This window comes from Oncorhynchus kisutch, linkage group LG12, assembly GCF_002021735.2.
Source record: "Oncorhynchus kisutch isolate 150728-3 linkage group LG12, Okis_V2, whole genome shotgun sequence".
Classification (NCBI taxonomy): Eukaryota; Metazoa; Chordata; class Actinopteri; order Salmoniformes; family Salmonidae; genus Oncorhynchus; species Oncorhynchus kisutch.
Genome location: NC_034185.2, coordinates 16813192 through 16837760, shown reverse-complemented (window position 1 = coordinate 16837760; position 24569 = coordinate 16813192). Strand labels below are relative to the sequence as shown.

At 46.2% G+C, this 24569-nt stretch overlaps 1 protein-coding gene across 1 annotated transcript in view; it reads left to right on the top strand.

The window, feature by feature from the left end:
* Positions 1 to 18093, top strand: part of LOC109901344 (T-lymphoma invasion and metastasis-inducing protein 2-like) — a 32617-nt gene extending 14524 nt beyond the window's left edge. The window contains exons 8-24 of the mRNA XM_031836995.1: positions 1247 to 1309; positions 2313 to 2480; positions 2946 to 3050; positions 3269 to 3347; positions 3507 to 3596; positions 3843 to 4058; positions 5397 to 5500; positions 10010 to 10222; positions 11113 to 11181; positions 11470 to 11595; positions 11855 to 11963; positions 12246 to 12425; positions 13075 to 13193; positions 16082 to 16190; positions 16334 to 16392; positions 16491 to 16669; positions 16808 to 18093. Of these exons, the coding sequence (XP_031692855.1) occupies positions 1247 to 1309; positions 2313 to 2480; positions 2946 to 3050; positions 3269 to 3347; positions 3507 to 3596; positions 3843 to 4058; positions 5397 to 5500; positions 10010 to 10222; positions 11113 to 11181; positions 11470 to 11595; positions 11855 to 11963; positions 12246 to 12425; positions 13075 to 13193; positions 16082 to 16190; positions 16334 to 16392; positions 16491 to 16669; positions 16808 to 17453 (2634 nt within the window). The 3' untranslated portion in view covers positions 17454 to 18093. The remainder of the gene's footprint in view (positions 1 to 1246; positions 1310 to 2312; positions 2481 to 2945; positions 3051 to 3268; positions 3348 to 3506; positions 3597 to 3842; positions 4059 to 5396; positions 5501 to 10009; positions 10223 to 11112; positions 11182 to 11469; positions 11596 to 11854; positions 11964 to 12245; positions 12426 to 13074; positions 13194 to 16081; positions 16191 to 16333; positions 16393 to 16490; positions 16670 to 16807) is intronic.
* Positions 18094 to 24569: the final 6476 nt, after the last annotated feature.

The following is a 24569-nucleotide window of genomic DNA, read 5'->3' as shown; positions in this document are numbered from 1 at the left end:
GTGGTGGACCATTCTTGATACACACAGGAAACTGTTGAGCATGAAAAACCCAGCAGCGTTGCAGTTCTTGACACAAACCGGTGCGCCCGGCACCCTACTACCATACCCCGTTCACCCTCTGAACGGCACACATACACATTCTGTCTCAATTGTCTCAAGGCTTAAAGATCCTTCTTTAACCTGTCTCCTCCCATTGGTCTACACTGATTGAAGTGACATCAATAAGGGATCATAGCATTCACCTGCATTCCCCTTGTCAGTCTCTGTCATGGAAAGAGCATAATGTATTGTACACTCAGTGTATAACATGACGGCCTCTGATCTCTGTACACAGGTCAAACGTACAGTAGTGCCCAAATCCGTACATGATTCCCTCCGTAGTCATGGGGCAGATAGGAAGAGATCTCCCAGCAGTGAAGTTCTTTGTTATGAGGCTGAGTCAGAGAAAGCTTAAACTCACTATAGAGGCCAGCTAGACCACTCAATGGAACAGAGATGGAACAGACATTAGAAGCCACATGTGGTTAATTGTTGTAAGCTGCAGCATGCCAGCCCAATGGCGACAAACAGATGGTCTGTGTAAACCGCCGTGCCGTCCCACTAAACGTCCTACAGCCCCACATTTACCAAAGGGGATCTACTCTACCCCCTTCTCTCTGCTAGCACAGCAGTTTGTTTTTATTGTAGGGTGATTGGGGGTTGATCACTTTAAGAGCCTTGTAATCGCTTCCAGAGAGCTGTAATGTCAGCCAGTCAAATCAGCCAGTCAAATCAGCCAGTCAGAAAAGGTACAGATGTAAAATGACTAGCTCATTCAAGCATTTTGAGTCCTTTGTACTGCGATTGTTGTTTAGTTCCAGTAAGCTGTTGGCATTTGTTGACACAGGTAAGGTATCTTGTCTCTGTGGTGGTCCTGCCTGCTGCTGGTGGTGGTAGAGGTATCTCTGCTGAGGACAGACTGGTATCTTGGTGTAGGGGAGACAGTCTCCATCCCCGCCAGCCTGATGAGGGCCGTTCCATCTGCCTGACTCCCAGACCTGTAATTTCAACATCACCAAACCCGTTATTTCTCCCCATAGATCCTCCCGAGGCTGATTTAGGTCTCAGTCTGGATCCGAATAGTATCAAAACCTTTGGTTTTAGAGAGATCACTAAAAAAAATATGTAAATATAGACCAGGTAGTTATTTGTAGTGTGCATTCTGCTCCTTGGTCACTTATGAATGTGTATGTTTTCCATGTTGCAGGTTGTTGAAGGACAAAGTGTTGGAGTGCCTGCTGGCCATGTCCTCAACCACAGCAGCTCTGAGGTACAGTAAGCACTTTGTCCGGAAAACATTTTCCAACATGTTAACTCATAATTTCTGCAACCAGTGGAAATATGTGAACACTTCATCTTTCACTAGCTAACCACATTGCAATATTCTATCCAATAACTTTAGGTTGTCATGGATACATTTGATACATCAACCTTTTTCCTCTTTGTTGAAGAAAGTCTCCAAATACTGCCCCTATGTTTGCTCTAGAACCAGGTGTTAGGGAGAAGTGCATCCAAAATGGTACCCTATATTCTATATAGTGCACTACTTTTGACCAGGGCACATAGTGACCAGAGCCCTATGGGTATTGCACGATATAGGGAATAGGGTGCCATTTGGGACCTAGTCGAGGAGTATTGTTGTTGATCAATCTCAGCCTAATGGGGGATAGTGAGGGTGGGTGGGATGGAGGAATGGAGGGGGGGGGGGGGCTTTCTATTCACACAGGGCCGGGGTTAGCACAGCTGTCACAGCAGCATCCTGGTATGTTGACCGTGCTTCATGCAAACAGGCAGGCGTGAGGAGGGCAAAGAGCCCTTCCAGGGTCTGGGGGATGGGGGGGTTAGGCCGACGGAGAATTCCATTGTCACCTAGTGACAGCCCTCTGTACGGCCAGAGAATGGGACGCCCCCCCCCCCCCCACAGACCTGTTGTTGTGTGCTTTCAATGTCTTTTGGCTTTAGTTCGATAGACACATAGGTCAGCTGAGACTGGCATGAAAACACACATTTCTGTTGGGGTTTTAGTTAAACATCTACGATTGATAGATTTTGTTAATGTCAGTTTTTTTTTTGTCATCGTGTATTAATATTATAAGAATAATATCTTGTGGCAAGTCACAGAATTCAGAACTTTTCACCACAATGCCAAGATAGATGTTTTATACCTGATTTAATTATTTTAACTTGTTTAATATAAAACACCTATTTATAAAATACCTATTGTCAGTTAAGAAACCTAAATGAACTCCTCCCTCTTTGTCTCTCCGTAACAGAGATTGGACGCTCTTGCCAAAGTGCAGTTGATAGCACCACCTAAAGGCAACCCTTGGTTCAGCAGTTTGGAACCTCCAGTCTGTGTGAATATGCCCGAAAGCCAAACAGTTACTCTGCACATCAAACCCGATTTCCTCGTATCAGATGTGCTATCTTTGGCCTGTAAGGTAAGCATACTGCATCTATCGCCTCATTATTAATACATTTCAACACTCTCCTAACTCTGAAGTCAGCATTTTGCGGTGAATTCTCCAGTGACTGATATGGATGTTAAAGGCAAACCGGGAATGATAGAAGAGAATTGTACAGAACAGCTACTAGTTTAATTGCTCTGGATTCCTCAATAATTCATGCTTTCTCTCCATAGAAAGTTCATTCACTACAGCATAATTTTAGCTGATTGGGAACATGAAGAGTGTTAGTGATTGTGCGGGAGTGTAGCTAGCTACCGTAGCTGAAGACACTGAACATTTCAACATATAGGGAGCCATTTGGGTCGCACATTGACTCATTCACTTAGGTCGCACATTGACTCATTCACTTGGGTCGCACATTGACTCATTCACTTGGGTCGCACATTGACTCATTCACTTGGGTCGCACATTGACTCATTCACTTGGGGCTTGAACTAGGACAGGCACCTGGACCCGAGCCAGCACTGCCTGCGTGTGAGAAGGCTGGTGAGTCAGGACACGGAGACCAGCTCCCCAGCACTCACAGACCCACTACGAGACCTGGTAAGGCCCCAGCTATACAGTAGCAATTCACTGGTAAGCATTCATTGATTTATTCAGTCACTTATTGTGTTATCTCAGAGTCAATACATTTCAATATTAAACCATAATTCCAGGATTATTATCATTTTGTTTCAGAGACATTTCTTGCCCCTTTAGGAAGTACATTGATTATGGGTTGATGAGTTCTTCTTCACTCTTCTATGTTCTTCTTCTGAAAGGTGTATGATGAGCTAGAGGTCTTCCCGCTCAATGTTTTCACCATACAACTGTCCCGCCCAGACACAGCAGTGGACTTTGGTGAGTAGGGCTGGTGTGTAGTGGGGATTGTGTGTGTGCGTTTGTTTGTGTCTGTGTGTGTGTGTGTTTGCAAAAAAATGCTTATTTACACTTCAGTTACCTTATTACAGTATAATATCATGTGTTGCTGTTTTAACCTCTGACCTATCCCACCTGTAGGCTTTGCTGTGACGGGCCATGTAGACAGAACCAGGAAAGGCCATATCTATGTGAGTGAGGTCACTCCAGAGGGACTGGCTTTCACTGAAGGTACGTCAATTCATAGTTATGGTGTGCTGGCACTCTGACCAAGATGTACCACTACTGTCCTAGGAATGTAAAACTGCAATAGTAAAGGTGGTTCAAGAAGGCAGCTTAATTCAATTCATTATTTAACATAAATACATTTTATTTATAAATAAACTTTATTTCAGGAATAGAACACACAATACAGATGATGTATCCTACCTAGTGACAAACACTAACAGCCTGATTAGTAATGTCTCTTTCCCTCAGGTCTGAGAGCGGGGGATGAGATCCTGTTTCTGAATGGGACCAGTGTGTCCTCCCTGGACATGGGTCTGACGCACCTGTTGTTCAGCCACCAGACCCTCCATCTGTTGCTCAAACGAGAGGACACGACCACTGAGGACCATACCTCTGTCTGGTCGGACTGTGGCCCCTGGCAGCCAGCACCACCGCCACCCAGCCACTGTGGCCCCTGGCCTACAGGTATAGAAAGCACATTCTATAGAAAAGTTTGTGGTCATACGCACATCCTTAAAAACATAGGTGCTGGGCTAATAAAGAATACTAGTATAGAACAAGAAGGCCCTCACACTGTTAAAGTTCCCAATTCAATGCTTTATTGACTACGTTTTAAAACGGGGACTTCTTGTTCGAAAGATTCTAAAGTTCACATTCCTCATCTTCATACAGATACTATTATTGACATTAGGGTACTTCTTAACCTATTTGAACTAACTCAACATTTGGTTTACTGGAGGGCATTCAGTGTCTTCTACCGGCAGGTTTTCATTTTTCAGCACTAGAGGGCCTCAGGCAGCAGTATCTTTAATCAGCCAGTGTGTCTGTGGAGGGGAATGCCAGGCTGCCCAGCCAATTCCGCAGGGTGTTTAGGCCTGGCTGGAGACATTCAAATGCCTCATGCTGATTCAATTAAGAGGATGTGAAGACAGCTGGCATGTCTGACTGGTCTGGGCAGCGCAGCACGGTCACTCCATGATGGAGCTAGCTAGGATCATTATTGTCTTCATTACATCATGCAATAGTATGTGATTAGATCACTGATTACTGGCATGAGCATAGGCCATCGTTAAATCACTGACAAACAAAGTTTATATATATTGTTGAAAAACAGATACTGAATTTACACTTGAGTGTGCCAAACATTAGGTAACACCTTCCTAATATTGAGTTAGAGGAAACTGTTGAGCGTGAAAAACCCAGCAGCGTTGCAGTTCTTGACACGTACACACTCCATGTCTTAGTTGTCTCAAGGCTTAAAAATCCTTCTTTAACCTGTCTCCTCCCCTTCATCTACACTGATTGTGGATTTAACAAGTGACATCAATAAGGAATCCAATAAGGGATCATAGCTTTCACCTGGATTCACCAGTCTATGTCATGGAAAGAGCAGGTGTTCATAATGTTTTGTACACTCAGTGTGTAATGATAGTCTCTATTCTGTCTCAAACAGATGATAAAAACTTGTTTATTCCTGTTGGTGTGAGGCCAAGTAAGCTGTATAAGACCCCTGCGAGAGTAGGTGTGAGGCCAAATGAATTGCTCCTGCCTGCTGGGCTTGTAGTGAAGCCAGATCGATGGTGGTTGACACCAGTCAGGTGCACTTAACCTCCCCGCCAGTACAGAACATCCACAATTCATCCAACGGACTGCTGTAAAACTGCCTCCAGTGCTTTAAACCAGGAATTCCCTCTCAGCACCTGTATGTGTGTGTGTGTTTGTGTGTGTGTTTGTGTGTGGGCCAGAATGCACAAGCATTCTGGCCCATCTTGAATCATACTGTCCTGTCTGCTTATCTCTCAGATATGCTGCTGCCCCAGGAGCTTCCAGAATGCTCTGTAACGTCTCCCTTTCAGGAGCTGTCACAACAACCACAACCCGCTGATGGGACGGAGCAGCTCGGCCAGGTGAGATGGAGTGTGTGTGTGTGTGTCTCAGGCAGCAAGTGGTGTGTTTGATGGCGTGTCCTGTGTTGGTGATCAGGGCACCTGCTAAAATGAGATGAGTGGCCAGGAGAGTACTGGCTCAGGTTCGACAAACTCCAGGGATGAATGGCTACCAGCGGAGGTCAGAACGCCCAGCCAGGCGTGTAGCATGTTGTTTCTATCTAGCTCCACCAGCGGGGCTATGTGCTGGGTTCTGTCCCAGCTGGATGATGTGGGGGTGGGGGACTTCATCCCTGGGACTTTCTCCCTGCCGTCTCTCAGACAGTCCCTGAAGGACATGCTGGCCGGGCTGCTGGATGAGGTAATCTCCTGTGTGTCCCGCGAGCAGGCAGCCGACAGGATCACTCTGCTGGTTGTACTGTAGCTGCTGTAATGTAGTGCCTCTCTCTACTGTAGCTACTGTAATGTAGTGCCTCTCTCTATTGTAGCTACTGTAATGTAGTGCCTCTCTCTATTGTAGTTACTGTAATGTAGTGCCTCTCTCTATTGTAGCTACTGTAATGTAGTGCCTCTCTCTACTGTAGCTGCTGTAATGTAGTGCCTCTCTCTACTGTAGCTACTGTAAGGTAGTGCCTCTCTCTACTGTAGCTGCTGTAATGTAGTGCCTCTCTCTACTGTAGCTGCTGTAAGGTAGTGCCTCTCTCTACTGTAGCTGCTGTAATGTAGTGCCTCTCTCTACTGTAGCTGCTGTAATGTAGTGCCTCTCTCTACTGTAGCTGCTGTAATGTAGTGCCTCTCTCTACTGTAGCTGCTGTAATGTAGTGCCTCTCTCTACTGTAGCTGCTGTAATGTAGTGCCTCTCTCTACTGTAGCTGCTGTAATGTAGTGCCTCTCTCTACTGTAGCTGCTGTAATGTAGTGCCTCTCTCTATTGTAGTTACTGTAATGTAGTGCCTCTCTCTATTGTAGTTACTGTAATGTAGTGCCTCTCTCTACTGTAGCTACTGTAATGTAGTGCCTCTCTCTACTGTAGCTGCTGTAATGTAGTGCCTCTCTCTATTGTAGTTACTGTAATGTAGTGCCTCTCTCTACTGTAGCTACTGTAATGTAGTGCCTCTCTCTACTGTAGCTACTGTAATGTAGTGCCTCTCTCTACTGTAGCTGCTGTAATGTAGTGCCTCTCTCTACTGTAGCTACTGTAATGTAGTGCCTCTCTCTACTGTAGCTACTGTAATGTAGTGCCTCTCTCTATTGTAGCTACTGTAATGTAGTGCCTCTCTCTACTGTAGCTACTGTAATGTAGTGCCTCTCTCTACTGTAGTTACTGTAATGTAGTGCCTCTCTCTACTGTAGCTACTGTAATGTAGTGCCTCTCTCTACTGTAGCTGCTGTAATGTAGTGCCTCTCTCTATTGTAGTTACTGTAATGTAGTGCCTCTCTCTATTGTAGTTACTGTAATGTAGTGCCTCTCTCTATTGTAGTTACTGTAATGTAGTGCCTCTCTCTATTGTAGTTACTGTAATGTAGTGCCTCTCTCTACTGTAGCTACTGTAATGTAGTGCCTCTCTCTACTGTAGTTACTGTAATGTAGTGCCTCTCTCTATTGTAGTTACTGTAATGTAGTGCCTCTCTCTACTGTAGCTACTGTAATGTAGTGCCTCTCTCTACTGTAGCTGCTGTAATGTAGTGCCTCTCTCTATTGTAGTTACTGTAATGTAGTGCCTCTCTCTACTGTAGCTGCTGTAATGTAGTGCCTCTCTCTACTGTAGCTGCTGTAATGTAGTGCCTCTCTCTACTGTAGCTGCTGTAATGTAGTGCCTCTCTCTACTGTAGCTACTGTAATGTAGTGCCTCTCTCTACTGTAGCTACTGTAATGTAGTGCCTCTCTCTACTGTAGCTACTGTAATGTAGTGCCTCTCTCTACTGTAGCTACTGTAATGTAGTGCCTCTCTCTACTGTAGCTACTGTAATGTAGTGCCTCTCTCTACTGTAGCTACTGTAATGTAGTGCCTCTCTCTATTGTAGTTACTGTAATGTAGTGCCTCTCTCTACTGTAGCTGCTGTAAGGTAGTGCCTCTCTCTACTGTAGCTGCTGTAATGTAGTGCCTCTCTCTACTGTAGCTGCTGTAATGTAGTGCCTCTCTCTACTGTAGCTGCTGTAATGTAGTGCCTCTCTCTACTGTAGTTACTGTAAGGTAGTGCCTCTCTCTACTGTAGTTACTGTAATGTAGTGCCTCTCTCTATTGTAGCTACTGTAATGTAGTGCCTCTCTCTACTGTAGCTACTGTAATGTAGTGCCTCTCTCTACTGTAGCTGCTGTAATGTAGTGCCTCTCTCTACTGTAGTTACTGTAATGTAGTGCCTCTCTCTACTGTAGCTACTGTAATGTAGTGCCTCTCTCTACTGTAGCTGCTGTAATGTAGTGCCTCTCTCTACTGTAGCTACTGTAATGTAGTGCCTCTCTCTACTGTAGTTACTGTAATGTAGTGCCTCTCTCTACTGTAGCTACTGTAATGTAGTGCCTCTCTCTACTGTAGCTGCTGTAATGTAGTGCCTCTCTCTACTGTAGTTACTGTAATGTAGTGCCTCTCTCTACTGTAGCTGCTGTAATGTAGTGCCTCTCTCTATTGTAGTTAATGTAATGTAGTGCCTCTCTCTACTGTAGCTGCTGTAATGTAGTGCCTCTCTCTACTGTAGCTGCTGTAATGTAGTGCCTCTCTCTACTGTAGCTGCTGTAATGTAGTGCCTCTCTCTACTGTAGCTGCTGTAATGTAGTGCCTCTCTCTATTGTAGTTACTGTAATGTAGTGCCTCTCTCTATTGTAGCTGCTGTAATGTAGTGCCTCTCTCTACTGTAGCTGCTGTAATGTAGTGCCTCTCTCTATTGTAGTTACTGTAATGTAGTGCCTCTCTCTATTGTAGCTGCTGTAATGTAGTGCCTCTCTCTACTGTAGCTGCTGTAATGTAGTGCCTCTCTCTACTGTAGCTGCTGTAATGTAGTGCCTCTCTCTACTGTAGCTACTGTAATGTAGTGCCTCTCTCTATTGTAGTTACTGTAATGTAGTGCCTCTCTCTACTGTAGCTACTGTAATGTAGTGCCTCTCTCTACTGTAGCTGCTGTAATGTAGTGCCTCTCTCTACTGTAGCTGCTGTAATGTAGTGCCTCTCTCTACTGTAGCTGCTGTAATGTAGTGCCTCTCTCTACTGTAGCTACTGTAATGTAGTGCCTCTCTCTATTGTAGTTACTGTAATGTAGTGCCTCTCTCTACTGTAGCTGCTGTAATGTAGTGCCTCTCTCTACTGTAGCTACTGTAATGTAGTGCCTCTCTCTATTGTAGTTACTGTAATGTAGTGCCTCTCTCTATTGTAGTTACTGTAATGTAGTGCCTCTCTCTATTGTAGTTACTGTAATGTAGTGCCTCTCTCTACTGTAGCTGCTGTAATGTAGTTTCTCCTTTTCAGTTTATTGAGAAATCATTGAAAACAGATGCAATTACTGAATTGGAATTTGAGTTTATTTCCTGAATTGACTGACTTCAATTTGAATTGACCTGCTGTACTGTACTGCACTGATTATGCATTGGTAATGTAGCTAGTGTTGTTCTGGTGTTATTGCTTGGGAAGGAGAGTTTTTACTGTTCAGGTCTTACTGAAGGTACAACTTATAGGATACATAGGCTACACGCTCCTGAGAGATAAACAGAGAACACATGTTACTGGAAATAATAAGCCCATAAATGTTCATGCTTATTTTCACCTTCTTTGTCCACATTTGCTTCTATTTTAGAGGGTATTTTAAAGCTGGATTGCAGCACAGCACAACAGTCCTAACCAGAGGGATTTATCAGTTTGTCAGCACTTTATTATAGCCTGACAGGAGAAATTATGATGACAAATGGGCAAAGCTCTGGCTCGGGATCCTTCCTGCTACTGGGGGTTGCCTGGTGTGTGTGTGTGTGTGTGTGTGTGTGTGTGTGTGTGTGTGTGTGTTTACCGCCGATTGTGCTGCCTTTCTTTGGCAAATCTACTGAAGATCTTTGAGTGAAAATGGTGTCAATGTGGATGGATGGAAGTATATGATGTGACATGCTGTTTCAGTAACTAGACTCCCGGTTATGTATCAGATATCATGCTGTTAATTGCTCTGACTCATGTCTTATGAAAAACTTAATAGCAGTGTTTACCCACAGTGTCCAAATCTCTCTGATCCTGTTTTGCCCATGATACAGCAGCCTGGCTTAAACCTATGGGCCCTCGTCAAAAGTAGTGCACTATTAGGGAATAGGATGTAATTTAGGATATAGACCTGGCTCTCTGTGCACTTTCTGCCTCTCCAAATACAGAGGTTTGACAGACATGCTCTCGGAACTACAGAAGGGGTCGATGATTTTAACTGGCATTATGATTAGGTGCTTGTCGCAGTAGATTCAGGGCTGAGTTGTAACTTAACTCCCCAGAGTAAAGGGCAGTCATTTGATATTCAGAGCTGAAATGAGAATCTCTCCTGACTCGTCTCTCTTCTGTTTCCTCAGAATGTTGAGACGGTGTGCTCGCTGAACCAGACCTTCCCAGAGGGCTGTGGGGCAGCGGGGGCAGTGGTGGTGGAGGGCCAGAGGAACCCCTACTCCATGGAGCCCCCCGTTCCCCAGACCCTGAAGCCCCCCTGCCCCAGACACATGTCCATCTCTGAGAGGCTCTGTAAGGTCATACAGGAATTGGTGGACACAGAGAAGTCCTACGTCAAGGTACACACCTACACATTATTCACCAAGTGTCTCAGAGTAGGAGTTATGATCTAGGATCCGTTTAGCCTTTTAGATAAGGATGAATAGATGATATGAACAAGGGGAACCTGATTCTAGATCAGCACTTCTAGTCAAAAGAGAGGTCAGGGCCTATTCACGACATGTATCAGAGTAGGAGTTATGATCTAGGATCACTTTTGCCTTTTAGATAGTAATGAATGGACAGAGGGGATCTGATCCTAAATCAGCACTCTTGTTCCGATACACTTTATGAACACGGGTCCCTCACATTCTGCTGCCCTATCTAAGAGAATGCTGGAACATCCTCTCAGGGGATTTATAATTGATGGTCTCTCTTTATTAATGATCTGCCCGTTAATGAATGGTCTCTAAGTGGCTGTTTGTTAATGATCTCTAGTAGCATTTAGTGTCATGCATATTTACTTACCCTCTTCTTTAACGCCCATGTGTCAGGCTGAGGAGAATGATGATGTCACAGTCTGATAGTGATGATGTCACTGTCTGATAGTGATGATGTTTCAGTCTAGTAGTGATGTTGTCATAGTCTGACAGTGATGATGTGACAGTGATGGTGTCACAGTGGGATAGTGATGATGTCCCAGTCGGATAGTGAAGATGTCACAGTCGGATAGTGATGATGTCAAAGCAATAATGTCAGTCGGATAGTGACGATGTCACTGTTTGATAGTGATGATGTCACCGCCGGATAGTGATGATGTTTCAGTCTAGTAGTTATGATGTCATAGTCTGATAGTGATGATGTCACAGTCTGATAGTGATTATGTTTTATTCTGATAGTGATGATGTTATTGTCAGTTAGTGGTGAAGTCACAGTCTAATGAAGTTTGTTCTCTGTCTCTGTCCCTCAGGACCTGGGCTCTTTGTTTGACATCTACCTAACGCCTCTACAGAGTGAGACCTTCCTCAGCCACGATGAGGTACAGTACAGATGGGTGTGGGCAATATAAAAAATATATCCTACATGTAAAATGTCTAAATATAGGCAATTTTACATGTCTAAGCACATGTCAAATACAATAACATTACATTACAGTATGTGCTTATTTGATTATGACTTGTTAGTAAGCTGTATGTTAGTGTGACAACCGGGTTTGCTATGTAGTGTATGTAGTGTAGCTAAATGGTGCCATAAAGGCTTTCTAATGATCAATAATCTTCTGTCCTCTGGTTCGTTTCTAACTGTTGTCATCTCCTCCCTCCACTAGATGGAGTCTCTGTTTGGCAGTCTGCCTGAGATGCTGGACTTCCAGAGAGTGTTCCTACACACCCTGGAGGAGCGCATCGCCTCCTCCCCCAACTTCAGCTCCCTGGAGACCCCGGAACAATTCAAGGTACAGTATATCCACAACAAGTCTGGTGATATGTGTGAAATGGCACCCTATTCCCATAGGGTTCTGGTCAAAAGTAGTGCACTATTTAGGGAATAGTGTGCCATTTGGAACACATATTGAAGGTCTAGTGGGAAAGCTTCACGTTTCATTAACAGGATGTTACTTAGCCTACTGACTGCAGTGTTAGTCAGAGGTAGGCCTGTTTGATGTTTACAGGAAGTGACTGTGCATTCTCTCTTCTTTTTCTTTCTGCATCCAGAAACTTCTTCTCTCGCTGGGGGGCTCCTTTCTCTACTACGCCGACCACTTCAAGCTCTACAGCGGCTTCTGTGCCAACCACATCAAAGTCCAAAAGGTTCTGGAACGAGGTAAGGCTGATAGCTATGCTACCTCATGTACAGTAAATCTGAATATCCCACTTACAGTAGTACCCTGTTCAACCACAGGCTAGAAAATGCCATCTAAGTGAAAAGTCAGTGAAAGTTCTGAGGATCAAAAGCCTGCTTTCTCATCTACACTAGACCAAAATATCCCGTCTACTCAGCTAATCATAAATGCCATCTGAAAAGCCAGTGCAAAGGCAGGGAATCAATACCTGCTTTTGCGATTCATCCACACACTTAGCCTAAGTCCTAATTTCCGGTTTACAGCGAAGACGGACTGGGCCTTCAAGCAGTTCCTGGAGGCGAGAAACCCCACCAAGCAGCACTCATCCACCCTGGAGTCCTACCTCATTAAGCCAGTCCAGAGGGTGCTCAAGTACCCCCTGCTGCTCAGACAGCTGGTCTCCCTGACCGACTCAGAGAGCGAGGAGCACAGCCACCTCACAGGTAGGACTACATATGACAGGGCTTATGTATGAGCATGCATAGACTCATACAGGGACATGTACACACACACACACACACACACACACACACACACACACACACACACACAGAAACCATAAGACACACAGCACACACCCATTGCCAGGTCTGTCTGATGTGCTAGACTTGAGCTCTATTGGTGTGTGCTGTAACACTTCTCTGTCTGTCTGTCTGTCTGTCTGTCTGTCTGTCTGTCTCTCTCTCTCTCTCTCTCTCTCTCTCTCTCTCTCTCTCTCTCTCTCTCTCTCTCTCTCTCTCTCTCTCTCTCTCTCTCTCTCTCTCTCTCTCTCTCTCTCTCTCTCTCTCTCTCTCTCTCTCTCTCTCTCTCTCTCTCTCTCTCTCTCTCTCTCTCTCTCTCTCTCTCTCTCTCTCTCTCTCTCTCTCTCTCTCTCTCTCTCTCTCTCTCTCTCTCTCTCTCTCTCTCTCTCTCTCTCTCTCTCTCTCTCTCTCTCTCTCTCTCTCTCTCTCTCTCTCTCTCTCTCTCTCTCCTCTCTCTCTCTCTCTCTCTCTCTCTCTCTCTCTCTCTCTCTCTCTCTCTCTCTCTCTCTCTCCTCTCTCTCTCTCTCTCTCTCTCTCTCTCTCTCTCTCTCTCTCTCTCTCTCTCCATCAGAGGCTCTGAGAGCCATGGAGAAGGTGGCCAGTCACATCAATGAGATGCAGAAGATCTACGAGGACTACGGAACTGTGTTTGACCAGCTGGTGGCAGAGCAGAGTGGCCCTGAGAAAGAGGTAGAGCATAGCCACCAGTCATACCATTATATGAGTGATATTACAAAAGATATAGGTCCTCTGTGGCTCAGTTGGTAGAGCATGGTGCTTGCAACGCCTGGGTTGTGGGTTTGATTACCGCTGGGGCCTCCCATATGAAAATATATGCGATTGTAAGTTGCTTGTACATCGTTTTGGATAAAAGTAAAGCAGTCTGCTAAATGACATCAACTGTATAGTGTAAGTCGGAAGTTTACATACATCTTAGCCAAATACATGTAAACTCAGTTTTTCAGAATTCCTGACATTTAATCATTGTAAAAATTCCCTTTCTTAGGTCAGTAAGGATCACCACTTCATTTTAAGAATGTGAAATGTCAGAATAATAGTAGAGAGAATTATTTATTTCAGCTTTGATTTCTTTCATCACATTCCCAGTGGGTCAGAAGTTTACATACTCAATCAGTATTTGGTAGCATTGCCTTTACATTGTTTAACTTGGGTCAAATGTTTCTGGTAGCCTTCCGCAAGCTTCCCACAATAAGTTGGGGGAATTTTGGCCCATTCCTCTTGACAGAGCTGGTGTAACTGAGTCAGGTTTGTAGGCCTCCTTGCTCGCACACACTTTTTCAGTTCTGCCCACAAATTTTCTATGGGATTGAGGTCAGGGCTTTGTGATGGCCACTCCAATACCTTAACTTTGTTGTCCTTAAGCCATTTTTCCACAACTTTGGAAGTATGCTGGGGGTCATTGTCCATTTGGAAGACCCAAGCTTTAGCTTTAACTGATGTCTTGAGATGTTGCTTTAATATATCCACATACTTTTCCTACCTCATGATGCCATCTATTTTGTGAAGTGAACCAGTCCCTCCTGCAGCAAAGCACCCCCCCAACATGATGCTGCCACTCCCGTGTCTCACGGTTGGGATGTTGTTCTTCGGCTTCCAAACATAACGATGGTCATTATGGCCAAACAGTTCTATTTTTGTTTCATCAGACCAGAGGACATTTCTCCAAAAGTACGATCTTTGTCCCCATGTACAGCTGCAAACCGTAGTCTGGCTTTTCTATGGCGGGTTTGGAGCAGTGGCTTCTTCCTTGCTGAGCGGCCTTTCAGGTTATGTCGATATTGGACTCGTTTTACTGTGGATATAGATACTTTTGTACCTGTTTCCTCCAGCATCTTCACACGGTCCTTTGCTGTTGTTCTGGGATTGATTTGCACTTTTCACACCAAAATACGTTCATTTCTAGCAGACAGAACGCATCTCCTTCCTGAGCGGTATGACAGCTGCTTGGTCCCATGGTGTTTATACTTGCGTACAATTGTTTGTACAGATGAACGTGGTACCTTCAGGTGTTTGGAAATTGCTCCCAAAGATGAACCAGACTTGTGGAGGTCTACAATTCTTCTTCTTGGCTGATTTCTTTTGATTTTCCCATGATGTCAAGCAAAGAGGCAGTGAGTTTGAAGGTAGGCCTTGAAATACATCCACAGGTACACCTCCAATTGACTCAAATGATGTCAATTAGCCTATCAGAAGCTACTAAAGCCATGACATCATTTTCTGGAATTTTCCAGGCTGTCAATTTAGTGTATGTAAAATTCAGAGTGTATGTGAAATAATCTGTGAGACAAATAATCTGTGAGACAAATAATCTGTGAGACAAATAATCTGTGAGACAAAGTAGATGTCCTAACCGACTTGCCAAAACTAAAGTTTGTTAACAAGAAATTTGTGGAGTGGTTGAAAAACAAGGGTTAATGACTCCAACCTAAGTGTATGTAAACTTCCGACTTCAACTGTATATTCAAAGGTATGTACACAGCACACAGCCATGCAATCTCCATAGACAAACATTGGCAGTAGAATGGCCTTACTGAAAAGCTCAGTGACTTTCAATGTGGCGCTGTCATAGGATGCCACCTTTCCAACAAGTAAATTCGTAAAATTTCTGCCCTGCTAGAGCTGCCCCGTAAAACTGCTGCTATTGTAAAGTGGAAACGTCCAGGAGCAACAACAGCTCAGCTGCGAAGTGGGAGGTCACACAAACTCACAGAACAGGGCCACCGAGTGCTGCAAGCGAGTAAAAATTGTCTGTCCTCAGTTGCCACACTCACTACCGAGTTCCAAACTGCTTCTTGAAGGAACGTCAGCACAAGAACTGTTTGTCGGCAGCTTCATGAAATGGGTTTCCATGACCGAGCAGCCACACACAAGCCTAAGATCACCATGCGCAGGGAGAGCGCCAGCTAGAGTGGTGTGAAGCTCGCCACCATTGGTCTCTGGAACAGTGGAAATTCATTATCTGGCGTGATTAATCACCCTTCACCGTCTGACAGTCTGACGGACTGTGTTTCGATGCCAGGAGAACGCTACCTGCCCGAGTGCATAGTGCCAACTGTAAAGTTTGGTGAAGGAGGAATAATGGTCTGGGGCTGTTTTCATGGTTGGTGCTAGGCCTCTTAGTTCCGGTGGAGGGAAATCTTAATTCTACAGCATACAATGACATTCTATGCACAGACCCTGACCTCAACCCCATCGAACACCTTTGGGATGAATTGGAACGCAGACTGTGAGCCAGACCTAATCGCCCAACAATCAGTGCTCAACCTCACTAATGCTCTTGTGGCAGAATGGAAGTAAATCCCTGCAGCAATGTTCCAACATCTAGTGGAAAGCCTTCCCAGGAGAGTGGAGGCTGTTATAGCAGCAAAGGGGGCACCAACTCCATATTAATACCCATGATTTTGGAATGAGATGTCCGACGAGCAGGTGTCTACATACTATTGGTCATGTAGTGTATATACATTATATTATAGTATTTTTATACAATTACATGAATCACAGAGTGAACCCTTTAAACCACTAACCTCCCAGACTGTGTCATCCTCTCTCCTCTCCAGGTTACAGAGATCTCCATGGGAGAGTTCCTCATCCACTCCTCATTAAAATGGCTCAACCCTCTCCCCTCCCTGGGTCGCATGAGGAAACATCCTGAGCTAATGCTGTTTGGTGAGTGGGACTTTTTACAATGAAGAGTTGAACCAGAATTACTGACTGGATGATATGGTGTTCAAATATGTTCAAATGTGTGTTTATTACAACAATCAAAAATATCTGACTTCAAATCTAGTTGCTCCTTCCTCTCTGCTCAGTTTTCAAGAGAGCAGTGATCCTGGTGTACCGTGAGAGCAGCAAGATGAGAAAGAGGATGGTGAGTCTCAAACACATCTGATAAACTCTACTGGTGACTTCATGCTGTATACATGTGATATGACGTCATTGGAGTTCTAATGAGTTCATGTGCTCCAGACCACGTCACGCTCAGGGGACCTGGAGGCCTTCAAGTTCCGCTGGCTCGTCCCGGTGTCGGCGGTGCAGGTCCGCCTGGGGAACGCAGCAGGAACGGAGAGCCCATGTATCTGGGAGCTGGTCCATACCAAGTCTCAGGTGGAGGGGAGACCAGAGACCGTGTTCCAGCTCTGCAGCAGGTGACATTGAAAATGACAGAGATAATGAATGTTTTATCTGTCATGAAAAAGCCAGAAGAACAAAATATATACATTGGAATTAACATGGCAGTGCCTAATTGACTTGATCTCATATGGATCTATATGTGTCTTTTCCAGTGGTTTGGAGAATAAGGCCAGTGTAGTGAAAGCTCTTCGCTCCCTTCGAGACTGGACCTGTAGGCCCCTCCTATCAGAGAGAGGTTCTAGAGAGTACCTAGGCTCCCTCCGTAGGACCCAGCCTGCACCGGTCAGAGCCGGCTCCTGGAGAAGACAACAGGAACTGCAGGCCATGAGGACTGCAGGCCACCAGCACCACTCTGACGACGGCAGTGTGTCCAGTGGTGCAACCCAACCCTGCCCGGGAGAAACCCACTCGGAGCCCCAGCTTCACAGCCACTCCACCATGGGCCTCCCCAGCCTGGAGGGCGCCACGCTGGGCAAGAGGGCCCGGCTGTGCTCCCTGACCAGCGCCCTGGAGGCCCAGCTCCAGAGACTCAACTTCACAGAGGAGGCCGGGCCGAGGAGTGCTGCGTCCCAGCAGGAGCACCTCAGACCGGGGCCCCACCAGCCCCATCCTGCTGCCCAGAGGAGGGCTAGCAGTCTGCAGGGTCCAGGAGGGCAGGATAATGACCCCCAGTGTGTGGACCTTAATGCCCTGCTGGGGAGGGACTTCAGTGTGCAGAGCCTGACCTCTGTGGTCAATGAGAACTGCTTCTATGACACAGTTATGGGGATCCAGAAGGCGGCCATTCCAACACTATAGGGGCCCTAGAAGTTGCCCCTAGACGCTGATCTTGGGTCAGTTTTCCCCACTAATCGTTAACAATAGGATTGGGGGACAGCTGATCCTAGATCTGTACCAAGGGAAACTTCACCCGGAGAACTGATGAACACTATAGAAGGTACACTCCTGTACCTGTCTCGACCCTAATCACACTGACTACATTAGTGCCTGGTCAAGGTACTATGGACTAGAAGATGAATCTCCTTAATGTGTTTACTCTGACTGGTGAGTAGGCTACGACTGAAGACCTGGGCTCTGATCACAGTTACTTGACTTTATCATTTTATCTCCTAGTGGAGCGAAGGCCTCAAGATCACACTGTGACAGTATATACAGTGCATTTGGAAAGTATTCAGACACCTTCGCTTTTTCCACATTTTGTTATGTTACAGCCTTATTCTAAAATATATTAAATTGTTTTTCCCCCTCATCAATCTACACACAATACCCCATAATGACATTACAATACCACATACTGACAAAGAAAAACAGGTTTTTCAAAATCTTCTGAAATGTATACTTAAAAACAAAACTGAAATATCACATTTACTTAAGAATTCAGACCCTTTACTCAGTACTTTGTTGAAGCACCTATGGCAGCGTTTACATCCTTGAATTTTCTTGGGTATGATGCTACAAGTTTGGCACACCTGTATTTGGGGAGTTTCTCCCATTCTTCTCTGCAGATCCTCTCAAGCTCTGTCAGGTTGGATGGGGAGCGTCGCCGCACAGCTATTTTCAGGTCTCTCCAGAGATGTTTGATCGGGTTCAAGTCCAGGCTAAGGCTGGGCCACTCAAGCTGTGTGCTTAGGGTCGTTGTCCTGTTGGAAGGTGAACCTTCGCCCCAGTCTGAGGTTCTGAGTGCTCTGGAGCAGGTTTTTATCAAGGATCTCTCTGTACTTTGCTCCGCTCATCTTTCCCTCGATCCTAACTAGTCTCCCAGTCCCTGCCACTGAAAAACATCCCCACACCATGCTTCACCATAGGGATGGTGCCAGGTTTCCTCCAGACGTGACGCTTGGCATTCAGGCCAAAATGTCAATCTTGGTTTCATCAGACCAGAGACTCTTGTTTCTCATGGTCTGAGAGTCCTTTAGGTGCCTTTTGGCAAACTCCAAATGGCTAGCATGTGCCTTTTACTGAGGAGTGGCTTCTGTCTGGCCACTCTACCATAAAGGCCTGATTAGTGGAGTGCTGCAGAGATGGTTGTCCATCTGGAATGTTCTCCCATCTCCACAGAGGAACTCTGGAGCATCGAGTTCTTGGTCACCTCCCTGACTAAGGCCCTTCTCCCCTGAATGCTCAATTTGTCCGTGTGGCCAGCTTAAGGAAGAGTCTTGGTGGTTACAAACTTCTTCCATTTAAGAATGATGGAGGCCAGTGTGTATTGGGGACTTCAATGCTGCATAAATGTTTTGGTACCCTTCCTCTGATCTGTGCCACGACACAATACCTTCGACCTCATTGCTTGGTTTTTGCTCTGACATGCACTGTCAACTCTGGGACCTTATATAGACCTGTGGGTGCCTTTCCAAATCATGTCCAAACAATTTCATTTACTACAGGTGAACTCCAATCAAGTTGTAGAAACAATCTCAAGGATGATCAATGGAAACAAGATGCACCCAAGCTAAATTTCGGGTCTCATAGCAAAGGGTCTGAATACTTAGGTAAATAAGGTATTTCTGTTAGTTTTTTAATAGTTTTGCAATCTAAAAACCTGTTTTCCCTTTGTCATTATGCGGTATTGTGTGTAGATTGGTGAGAAACAAATAACAATTTAATCAATTTTAGAATAAAGCTGTAACGTAACAAAATGTGTGAAAAGGGAAGGGGTCTGAATACTTTCCGAAGGCACTGTGAAATGAGCATCCTTTGTTTTGCTTCACTCTCTAAGCTCTGAGCACAGTTGCCTATGTTCAATAACACTCCTCCCTACTCTTGTTTGTGAATATGATGCAGTATCTTAATTACAAGCATTACATTTTAATGTCTTTTTTGGCAAACGCAGTTGTTAATTAAAAATTGGAATTGCCTGAATTCTATTTATATTTTGTCTCAATATTATTTTGTTCATGTGTTAATATCCACACAAAAACAAAGACTAAGTGTCACATTTCGATTCAATTGATTTTATTAAGTTCAAAGCTTTAAAGCTCTTTCTTGTTTCAAGTGATTTGATGTATCACTTTAAGAATTGTTCAAATGTTTTATCATTATTCAGATGTATCTGAACTGTAATTTATTCTGGAATGTATATTATTTTCATTTAAACGGGACGTCTATACGGGTGTCCTGACTCTCTGTGGTCACTAAAGATCCCATGACACTTATCTTAAGAGTAGGGATGTTAACCCCGGTGTCCTGGCTAAATTCCCAATCTGGCCCTCATACCATCATGACCACCTAATCATCCCCAGCTTACAATTGGCTCATTCATCCCCTCCTCCTCTCCCCTGTAACTATTCTCCAGGTCATTGCTGTAAATGAGAACGTGTTCTCAGTCAACTTACCTGTTGAAATAAGGGTTCAATAAACACAAATTTTACAGGTAAGGTAAAATGCTGTAATGTTGAATAAAAAAACACTCTCTTATACTAGAGTTGTCCTGATTGATAAATAATAGATGCTTTGTTATTACATTATTAGCTCATCCAGGTCTTATCCACTAGACACCAAACCAAAGAAAATGAACCTAAACGGGGAGCGACTACCTGAACTTGTCCAATAAGAAATTCTTGTTGAACAATGTTTTGCAACGGCACTAATACATGCTGAATGAGAGAATATATTAGAAATTGTGAGCAGTAATTTACAGAAGAAGAGCATAAAGTAGGACGCAAAATATTCCTCCACTTCCTCCTTCGTGCTCCATCCAGTAGCTAGAGTAGGATATAGAGCCCTAATTGATACTATGGAGCCCTGGACCAGAGCTAGCCACAACAACCACAGCCACACCACAGAGACTGTGGGGCTATGGACCAGAGCTAGCCACAACAACCACAGCCACACCACAGAGACTGTGGGGCTATGGACCAGAGCTAGCCACAACAACCACGGCCACACCACAGAGACTGTGGGGCTATGGACCAGAGCTAACCACAACAACCACAGCCACACCACAGAGACTGTGGGGCTGTGGACCAGAGCTAGCCACAACAACCACAGGCATCAGGAGCTGAGCATCCTGTCCCTGAGTTTCAGTGTTGTGTGTGACTCACACAGATTCCTCCTCCTTCAGACAGTGGACAGTGGCATACCACAGCTTCGCAAGAACATTTAGCAGTTTTACAGCTACTGTTCTACACATTTTGCAGTTTTAAAGCAAATTTTCTACTGTTCTACACATTTAGCAGTTTTAAAGCTAATTTTCTACTGTTCTACACGTTTTGCAGTTTTAAAGCTAATTTTCTACTGTTCTACACGTTTTGCAGTTTTAAAGCAAATTTTCTACTGTTCTACACATTTTGCAGTTTTAAAGCTAATTTTCTACTGTTCTACACGTTTTGCAGTTTTAAAGCTAATTTTCTACTGTTCTACACGTTTTGCAGTTTTAAAGCTAATTTTCTACTGTTCTACACATTTTGCAGTTTTAAAGCTAATTTCCTTCTGTTCTACACATTTTGCCATGCGTCTGAGAGAACATTTTCAGTTTTTAAAGCTAATTTCCTGTCATTCTAATTCTAATGTCATTCGCCGGACTTATGACCTGTTCATATGCTATCTGCAGAGCTTGTGCCCCCCATCCGAGAGAGAGAGGGAGAGAGGGAGGGAGAGGGAGAGAGAGAGGGAGTGAGAGAGAGAGAGAGAGAGAGAGGGAGAGAGAGAGAGAGAGTTTATTTTATTCAGTCTCTCAGCACCATCAACACAATGAGTCATAATTGTTGGCCCTCTCTCTAGGTCTTCAAGTTCACAGGTCTGTGGGCGATGTTACTCATGTGTGGGTGTGGGGTGTCCGCCAGTCTTTGTCACATGAAATGGAACAGAGGGAGTAGTAGACATTACAGGGGGAAAATATGTTTTCCTCTTAGTTTGGTCGTTGGTCACTGTGGATCTAAAGGATGAGACACAGTATCCCTGGGCCAGACAGACGGACAGTGGACAGACAGGCGAATGGGTGCACACACACACCAGAAACAGAGACAGACACTGTGGGGAGATGGAGGGGGTAAGGTGTGTACACTAGCATAATGAGTAACAGATTGCTTTAAAGGGAAAACAGGAGACTGTGTGTGATGGCAAGCCAGTTATTTTCCTGTTGCCACAGTAACACCTGTGTGAAGGACCATAAAGACAGCCCACCTCACACACACACACACACACACACACAAGCCTCCACCCCCTGAACCTACTGCCACTCCAACACACTGCTGCCTGACAGCCTGAGAGAGGAGAGAGGGAACACACTGCTGCCTGACAGCCTGAGAGAGGAGAGAGGAGAGATGGAACACACTGCTGCCTGGCAGCCTGAGAGAGGAGAGAGGGAACACACTGCTGCCTGACAGCCTGAGAGAGGAGAGAGAGAACACACTGCTGCCTGACAGCCTGAGAGAGGAGAGAGGGGACACACTGCTGCCTGGCAGCCTGAGAGAGGAGAGAGGGAACACACTGCTGCCTGACAGCCTGAGAGAGGAGAGAGAGAACACACTGCTGCCTGACAGCCTGAGAGAGGAGAGAGGGGACACACTGCTGCCTGGCAGCCTGAGAGAGGAGAGAGGGAACACACTGCTGCCTGACAGCCTGAGAGAGGAGAGAGGGAACACACTGCTGCCTGACAGCCTGAGAGAGGAGAGAGGGAACACACTGCTGCCTGACAGCCTGAGAGAGGAGAGAGGGAACACACTGCTGCCTGACAGCCTGAGAGAGGAGAGAGAGAACACACTGCTGCCTGGCAGCCTGAGAGAGGAGAGAGGGAACACACTGCTGCCTGACAGCCTGAGAGAGGAGAGAGAGAACACACTGCTGCCTGACAGCCTGAGAGAGGAGAGAGGGGACACACTGCTGCCTGGCAGCCTGAGAGAGGAGAGAGGGAACACACTGCTGCCTGACAGCCTGAGAGAGGAGAGAGGGAACACACTGCTGCCTGACAGCCTGAGAGAGGAGAGAGGGAACACACTGCTGCCTGACAGCCTGAGAGAGGAGAGAGGGGACACACTGCTGCCTGACAGCCTGAGAGAGGAGAGATGGAACACACTGCTGCCTGACAGCCTGAGAGAGGAGAGAGGGAACACACTGCTGCCTGGCAGCCTGAGAGAGGAGAGAGGGAACACACTGCTGCCTGGCAGCCTGAGAGAGGAGAGATGGAACACACTGCTGCCTGACAGCCTGAGAGAGGAGAGAGGGAACACACTGCTGCCTGACAGCCTGAGAGAGGAGAGAGGGGACACACTGCTGCCTGACAGCCTGAGAGAGGAGAGATGGAACACACTGCTGCCTGACAGCCTGAGAGAGGAGAGAGGGAACACACTGCTGCCTGGCAGCCTGAGAGAGGAGAGAGGGAACACACTGCTGCCTGGCAGCCTGAGAGAGGAGAGATGGAACACACTGCTGCCTGACAGCCTGAGAGAGGAGAGAGGGAACACACTGCTGCCTGACAGCCTGAGAGAGGAGAGAGGGGACACACTGCTGCCTGACAGCCTGAGAGAGGAGAGATGGAACACACTGCTGCCTGACAGCCTGACAGAGGAGAGAGGGAACACACTGCTGCCTGACAGCCTGAGAGAGGAGAGAGGGAACACACTGCTGCCTGGCAGCCTGAGAGAGGAGAGAGAGAACACACTGCTGCCTGACAGCCTGAGAGAGGAGAGAGGGGACACACTGCTGCCTGGCAGCCTGAGAGAGGAGAGAGGGAACACACTGCTGCCTGACAGCCTGAGAGAGGAGAGAGGGAACACACTGCTGCCTGACAGCCTGAGAGAGGAGAGAGGGAACACACTGCTGCCTGACAGCCTGAGAGACGAGAGAGGGAACACACTGCTGCCTGGCAGCCTGAGAGAGGAGAGATGGAACACACTGCTGCCTGGCAGCCTGAGAGAGGAGAGAGGGAACACACTGCTGCCTGGCAGCCTGAGAGAGGAGAGAGGGAACACACTGCTGCCTGGCAGCCTGAGAGAGGAGAGATGGAACACACTGCTGCCTGGCAGCCTGAGAGAGGAGAGATGGAACACACTGCTTCCTGGCAGCCTGAGAGAGGAGAGATGGAACACACTGCTGCCTGGCAGCCTGAGAGAGGAGAGATGGAACACACTGCTTCCTGGCAGCCTGAGAGAGGAGAGGTGGAACACACTTCAATGTGTCTACTGCCTACTCTTCACGAAAAAGGGCTTGGAAGGGAGACTGAAGTGTTGGTCTCGGCAATGGGGCGATTAGAGGACGAGTGGATGACAGAGGAATGGCTGGATCTATCTCTGGGGCAGACTGCAGGAGGACTGGAGGCTGGGCTCCACAGATACCAAAGCCCACTAACCTAACGTAGCAGGCGTAAAAAGACGACCTGAGCTGAGTCCCCACATCTGGTTTTCAGGGGAAACAAAAGTTAGGTTGAAAATATTGTATCCCTGAAAATCGGATGTTAGCAGTTTCTGGCGACCCCACATAGGCTACAGCCTGCAGGCAGCAGCTCCACTGACACACTGTTGAAGGCAGTCATCACAGAAGAGTCAGCAGTGCCTGGGTCCTCCTCCTCCTCCTCTCAGAGCTCCCTCTCCCTCTGCCTAGTCAGTGCCTCCAGTACCACTAGACTCTCTTGTCTGTCAGCCTCGTGCTCTTTTCTCTACCCAGAACAATAGAGGGGGATTGCAGCTCCACAAAGACCACAGCACAGCAGCAACATTCACAGACAGGCAGGCTGCCGTGCCCTGCTCTCTGGGGTGTTCCAGCACAGCAGCTGGGTCTCTTCAGCCGTTATTGGCTCAGCCGACTCCTGCCTGCCATTCACCCATGATATGACTGGGATCCTCCTGGGGTCTCCTGGACCATCAGTCCAAAGGGAAGGGAACACTGCCACTACCTCGTTCTCAATCCAAGGTGCATAAATTGAGGAGCAAACTGAAGTGAAGAGGAAATTCAGAAACTCTTGGAGGCTGCATTGTTGGT